General features: G+C 41.1%; 1 protein-coding gene across 1 annotated transcript in view; it reads right to left on the bottom strand.

Moving 5' to 3' along the window:
• Window positions 1–5,999: 5,999 nt before the first annotated feature.
• Window positions 6,000–6,672, bottom strand: part of LGSN (lengsin, lens protein with glutamine synthetase domain) — a 43,647-nt gene continuing 42,974 nt past the window's right edge. Inside the window, 2 exon segments of the mRNA XM_021712416.1 lie at window positions 6,000–6,469; window positions 6,471–6,672. The exon segment at window positions 6,471–6,672 is cut by the window's right edge and continues 746 nt beyond it. Of these exon segments, the coding sequence (XP_021568091.1) occupies window positions 6,233–6,469; window positions 6,471–6,672 (439 nt within the window). The 3' untranslated portion in view covers window positions 6,000–6,232.

The following is a 6,672-nucleotide window of genomic DNA, read 5'->3' as shown; positions in this document are numbered from 1 at the left end:
CTCTCCCCTCTCCTCTGAAAGCCTGCATTTAATATCTGTTAACCTAAATACATTTAAATACAAGTCATGTGGTTGAAAATGCCTTTCTGCTGTTAGTATTCCTATTACATGCTTTCCATTTTCATTCATTTACAATCTAGTTACTTTCACATTTAATATTTGGCTTTGCAATGAATTCTGAGCCACCAGGACTGACTGTTTCATGGTACGTTGCCGCCCTCTAGCTTATATATGAAACGGTCTCTACATTATAACCATTTATTCAGTAAATCTATTGTATATGTCCGATAAATTGATATTCATGAGTTTTCAATGAATCATATATCAGCAGTTCTATAAAAATTAAATTTGTAAGGCTATTAATTAAAGTGCTATTTTTCATTCCAGGTAGAACTGATCTTATTAGTCTTAGAAAAAAATCCTATAAAGGGAGGGAAAAAAAACCTTTGTTATCTAATCATGTGGCAGATTCTCAGCCAATTCTCTTTTTCGTCTTAATTTTCACATTTCCTTTTCATGTAGTTTGACTGTTTTCAAAGATCAATGTGTTTTCTTATCTATTATTTCTTAAGCAGCCAGAGAGTAGTATCAAGTCTGTTATTCTCTCAATGGATGCTGAGTTCTTGTCAAAGAATACTTCTAAAGGTGAAACAAAATAATTTAAATGACACCAGTACAAATTCTGAGGACTGTCAGAAATTTCAACCAGGTATTCTTTATGTTCAAAAAAATTATAAAACTATTTAAAACTTGAATTATTATACTTCTCTGAGAAAGGTTATGAAATGATGTTATGTCATGATGGTCTTTTGTGATGAGATTTTATGACCTGGATAGAGTTATCAGACAGATAATTACTTGCCTGAACAGTTCCACATCTGGTTTGCTGAGATTTGTTTGTAGTCTAGCATATTACAACTCAGCAAAAGTGCTTTCAATTGAACTGCATATTAACAAAGGAAAGATCCAATTATTTAACCATCTCCACGCATGTTGGTGTCCAGAAGCCTTAATATTTAAAATATATTGACTAGTCAATGTGGCTTATCCCTGTAATCCCAGCAGGCTGGGAAGCCAAGGCGAGAGAATTGCTTGAACCCAGGAGTTCAAGACCGGCCTGGACAACATAGCAAGATCTTATCCTACACACAAAAAAAAAAAAAATCAAAAAATTAGCCGTGCATGATGACACATGCCTGTAGCTCCAGCTGCTCAGAAAGATCGTCTGATCCCAGGAGGTCAAGGCTGCGATGTGCCATGGTTGTGCCACTGTACTTCAGTCTGGGTGACAGAGTGAGACCCCCCCAAGTCAAAAATATAAATAAATAGATTAAAATAATCTCTGAGTAGCTGGGACTATAGGTGTGTGCTACCGTGCCAAACTAATTTTTTTAATTTCATGGAGATGAGGTCTTGCTGTGTTGCCCAAGCTGGTCCTGGACTCCTAGGCTTAAGCATTGCTCCCGCCTTGGCCTCCTGAAGTGCTGGAATTACAGGCATGAGCTTCGTCACCAGACCAAATTCCACAAATATAAGAAAGCCATTGAAAGATTCCACATGGCCAAAAAGCATGAGTACTCCACCCTGCCCTCTGACTTTTACGGTCCCCACCAAGCTAATCAAATTATGTTTATCCAAGAGTTCCTAGAAAGAGAAATCTTGAAGAAGTTTATCCAATGGCAGTAATCGTAGGGCCAATAGCAAACCACAAAACGTTGATTATCTCAGTTGTCTCCGTCTCTACTTCTCACTCTCTCTGGATATGTATATTTGTGTGTATTACACTGGACAATCATAGTACTCCTGCACCATATGCATTTACTGGTTGATAACATTTATTGAATTCCAGGACACATGCAAAAAAACAAAAAATATAAATGCAAATATAAGTAAGAACTGTTTTATCTTAGAACTCACATCTATTAGGAAATATCATGCAAACCATGGTCTTTTGTGATGAGATTTTGTGACCTGGATAGAGTTATCAGATAGATAACTACTGAAGAGTTGTCGGTCAGCATGAAACATGAGAAGAGCTTTAAAGGGCAAAGCACTGTGCACACAGATAACGTTCAAAGATACACATTTTAACACGTGCAGTAGAAAATTCAAGGTGAAAGGAATTGTCCAAAAATAACAATACACATATTGGTAAATGTGCTTTGTGAAGCAGGTGACTGAAGTTATGTCCATAGACTAGTCTGCGTTGCTGATGAGCACAGATTTCACTCTGTGCTTTCAATTTTTATTCACAATAAAGTTTTAGATCTTTCATTGCCTTCAAATCATCATTTTAGGCTTTGTTGTTATTCAGACACTGTAAAATGAAATTTTAGATCATAAAATTTCCTTGAAAATAGAAACTTCCTACTACAATACTAATGTTTTGGTTTCTAGTCCTAAAACATTATCGTTTTTAATTTACATTTCTTATGTATACTCATTTAATAACCAACTTTAAATTCAGTAATCACATTTTCCCCTAAGCTTTGATTAGAACAATTATAGTAAATGAAAATAAGAAAGTAATTTCTGTAAAGAGATTCATAAAGCACCCTTTTCATGCCATAAAGTGACTTTCTAAATAGTTTTTTTCAGCATTAGGCCTACAAAAAAATTATTTCTGGTCTGCTTAAGATATACAGACCCAAATTCTCACTGTCTTCTCATCTTATCTTGGTCTCCCCTAGTGCAGTGGCTCCCAGCAGAAGACTTAGCACACAAAAGGCGCTCAGTAAATGCCGTCAAATGAGTGCCTGACCCTCTAAACCTAGAGCAAGATGGTAGACGCATCAGCAGAAAGTCCCCTCAACAATAAAACACCTCTAACAGATAAAAGATTGCCTGTTCAACCAGGTTGGGTATCTCACACCTCTTCTGGTGGTGGCACTATTTTCCCTAATAAATCAATCTAAAAAGAGAAAAATAAGTAAATAAACAAACTAACTAAAATAACCTATAAAAGAAATAGAAAAACAGAGAACTGAGTTTTACATCTACCTACCCTGATTTTTCTTTAGCCCCAAATTCTCTCAATCTTTTGGTTTACTTTAAAGAACAAGACCACAGACTAGCACACATCTCACTGAAACCTCCATGGAGACTACCACATCAGCTCGTGTTATAGACTGATGTGTGAGTTATGACCGAATAGTCTGTCAACTCACCATGGTACACTTAGCACTGAAGATAACACTGTCAGTGACATAATCCCTTCACATAGACATCCTGAGTATTGTGTTTTTTAGTTTTGTTATTAATGTAAATGGAAAGAAATAAGGACTACAAACACTGTGATTAGCATAGTTTTTGTAGCCTCTTTTACTCATAATAAAATGATGACAAAGCACTCATCTTGCTTCACAAAGACCCCTGGACCCTGTTAAGGTGAGAGACAATACAATGATGCAACGTTGCATATGTGGATCCCTATAACTAACTCAGGGTCTCCTCTCCAGAAGTGGAAGGGTTGACAAAGTGGCCTTTCACTGGTTTTTAATCCCCAATCCCTCAAATGTCCCACTCCTACACACAGAAACACACACACATTCACACACGTGCACACAAAATAGAAAGTGAGTTTTGTCCCAAGTAACAAGGAATCGAAATGACTGTGGCTTAAAGGAGATAGAAGTTCGACCCTCTCTCAGGTAAAATCTGGAGGCAGGCAAGTCAAGCTGCTCCACAAAGCAGAAGATTCACCGCATGACTTCTCCCTTGCCGCGGATGTGACCCCAGCCTCCCTCAGCAGGAAGGGAAAAGGCAAGGAGAAAGGGCAGCATACACAGCATCTGTCCTTTCAGAAAATGGCCTAATACTACACAGCCCTGAAAGAGAACAAAATCATGTCTCTGCAGCAACGCAGATGCATCTGGAGAACATCATTCTAAGCAAGTTAACACAGAAACAGAAAACCAAATGCTGCATGTTCTCTCTTACAAGTGGGTGCTAAACACTGGGTACACTTGGGCATAATGATGGGAACCATAGACACTGAGGATACCTAACGGGGGAGGAAGGGAGAGGGTCATGGGTTGAAAGACTACCTGTTGGGTACCATACTCACCACCTAGTTGGCGAGGCTCCATAGAAGCCCCAACCTCATTATCCTGCGACATACCCCAGTAACAAATCTGTACATGGACCATTTGGATCTAAAAATGTTAGGAAAGAAGATTTCCTAGAGCTTCCGTCCAACACGTCTACTTACATCTCTTTGACCAGAACCAAACAACATGACCACTTCCACGACAATGAAGACCCAGAAATGGCATTTTTATTTTTCATTGTGTTTTCAATGGACACATTGAAGTTTACTTAATGAGAACCGGGGGAAAACACATACTGGCCAACAGCTAGCAGGTTGTCAGGGCCTCCTCCTTAGGCCTCCTCCATGGCGGAATGTATGGGGTTTCATTCTGGAGGTTTCATTCTGGAGGTTTCAGGGCTGATTCTCTTCCTCCCCACCCACCCTACACTATCTTTCTCTCTACCATTCAATCCATCCATGAGCTTTATTCCTATGTCTCCAAACACTTCTGCTCAAAGGAGAACAGAGGGGAACAATTAATGAAAGACAGACCAACTTTCACTATGGAAGCTACTGAGTACTAAGAATTTTAATAGGAGGATCTGAGCCAAATTCTAATCCTCTGCTTGTGTATTTGCTATCTAAATTGAGACCACAGTCAGTTTTAATTGAACATAAAATCTGCTGTTTGATCCTAAGCAGGAGAACAGTGTTTTCACTTGTTAGTCAGTGGATTTGGGACTTCTTCCCAAAAGAAGCTAAACTTTAGTGATAGTTACGATATTGTCTCATTCAAACAAAGCCCTGGAACATTTAATATTCTCTGGGGAGATACCAACCTCCGTAGGCAACAGAATCAGTGATGTGAATAACAAATTTAAGCTGCAAACATAACCCTGGCTAGCTCGGGGGTTGTTCTCACACTCAGCAGAGCACTCAAGGTTTCTGTGGAATGTCAGAGCCCACCCCCCTCACACACATACTCCGTTCCATCTGGAATTTATGTATTGGGTTTCTATGTAAGGCATTGTTTAAAGAAAGACTTCGACTACTTGTAAAAGCTGACATTCGGCTGGGCGCAGTAGCTAACACCTGTAATTCCAGCACTTTGTGAGGCTGAGATAGGAAGATTGCTTGAGACCAGGAGTTTGGAACCAGCCCGGGCAAGACCCCATCTCTATTTTCAAACAAACAAACAAAAATCTGACATTGTTCCCAGACCTAATTCTATTTCTTATGAATTTATTTCTTGAAAACATATCATCTTGAAGCTCCTAACTTATTTAAGAGCCGGTGAAGAAGGGCAAAAAGAGAAGACTTATGGAAAAATTTATATGTATTCGCAAAACTTAACTAACTTATTTAGAAAGGTTGTAACGATGCTTGCAATCTAGATTCTCAATATATCTTCATTAGTGAGATTATATTCGTAAATTTGTCTCCCAGGAAGACACAACATATGTGTATTACAGAAATTAGTTCTTCTTGGCTAGGGGCAGTGGCTCACACCTATAATCATAGCACATTGGGAAGCCAAGGTGAGAGGACTTCCTGGGCCCAGGAGTTCAAGATCAGCCTGGGCAATATGGAGAGACCTCGTCTCTACAATTAAAAAAAAAAAAAAAAAATTAGCCAGGGCATGGTGGCATGCCCTTGTAATCCCAGCTACAAAGGAGGCTGTGGCAGAAGGACTGCCTGAGGCCAGCAGGTCACAGCTGCGGTATCCACGATCATGCCACCACCCTTCAGCCTGGGCAACAGAGTGAAACTCTGACTCAAATAAAAGAAAGATAAGAAAAGAAAAAGAAATTCGTTCTTTTATTTTTAGTCATTTAATTTTTTTCTTTCTAATGTTTAAGGTGTTTTTTAAAAATGTGTGAACATCATGATTGCCTCCCCCCCCAAAACTGAATTTCCCTATCTCCGTCAACATACACAGAGGAAATGATGACTAACTGACAAGATCTGGTAAGTTTGCATATCACAGCTGCACCACAACTTTATTGTTTGTTTGTTATCAGAATCCGCTCCCCAGTCCCACTTCATCTGCCAAATACTCCCGGGGACCCAGAAAGCGCAAAAGCATCTGGAGTCTCGGCGACTGCTGCCGTTGTTAATTACAGAAGCTCCATCTCTCTGTTCTGGAAGACTCGCTACCTCCGCAATCATCGCGTCCCTAAGGGCCCCGAGAGGGGCTCCGCGCTAAATAAAATACTCCAAGAATTTATTCCTCTCGGCGTCGATCTCCTCGTTTTCCAACTCGTACTTCTTCATGGCGACAAAATAGCGAATGAACGTCTCGCCCAGAGCCCGCCTCAGACACTCATCCTCCTCCAGGGCCACCAGGGCATCTTCCAGCTTCAAGGGGATCTCGGAGGGCGTGGCCTGGCAGAGGGGGGCGGCCTCCTCCGGACCCGCCGAGACCCCCTCCGGCCCCTCGCCGCCGCCGCCGCCGAAGTCCGTCCAGGCCGGCGGCCACCGTGGCGGCCAGCACCAGGTAAGGGTTGGCGGTGGCCGAGCCCAGCCTGTTCTCGATGCGGGGGCCCTTCTCGCCGTGGCACTTGACGTTGAAGGTGCAGCCGTTGTCGTTGTAGCCCCAGGTGGCAGGCACGCCCTCCCTGAGGTCTTTGCTCTCCTTGGCG

This window comes from Carlito syrichta, unplaced genomic scaffold (genome assembly GCF_000164805.1).
Source record: "Carlito syrichta isolate Samal-C Ts95f unplaced genomic scaffold, Tarsius_syrichta-2.0.1 Scaffold303244, whole genome shotgun sequence".
NCBI lineage: Eukaryota > Metazoa > Chordata > Mammalia > Primates > Tarsiidae > Carlito > Carlito syrichta.
The sequence above is the reverse complement of the archived record's forward strand: the minus strand, read 5'-3'. Positions and strand labels throughout refer to the sequence as shown.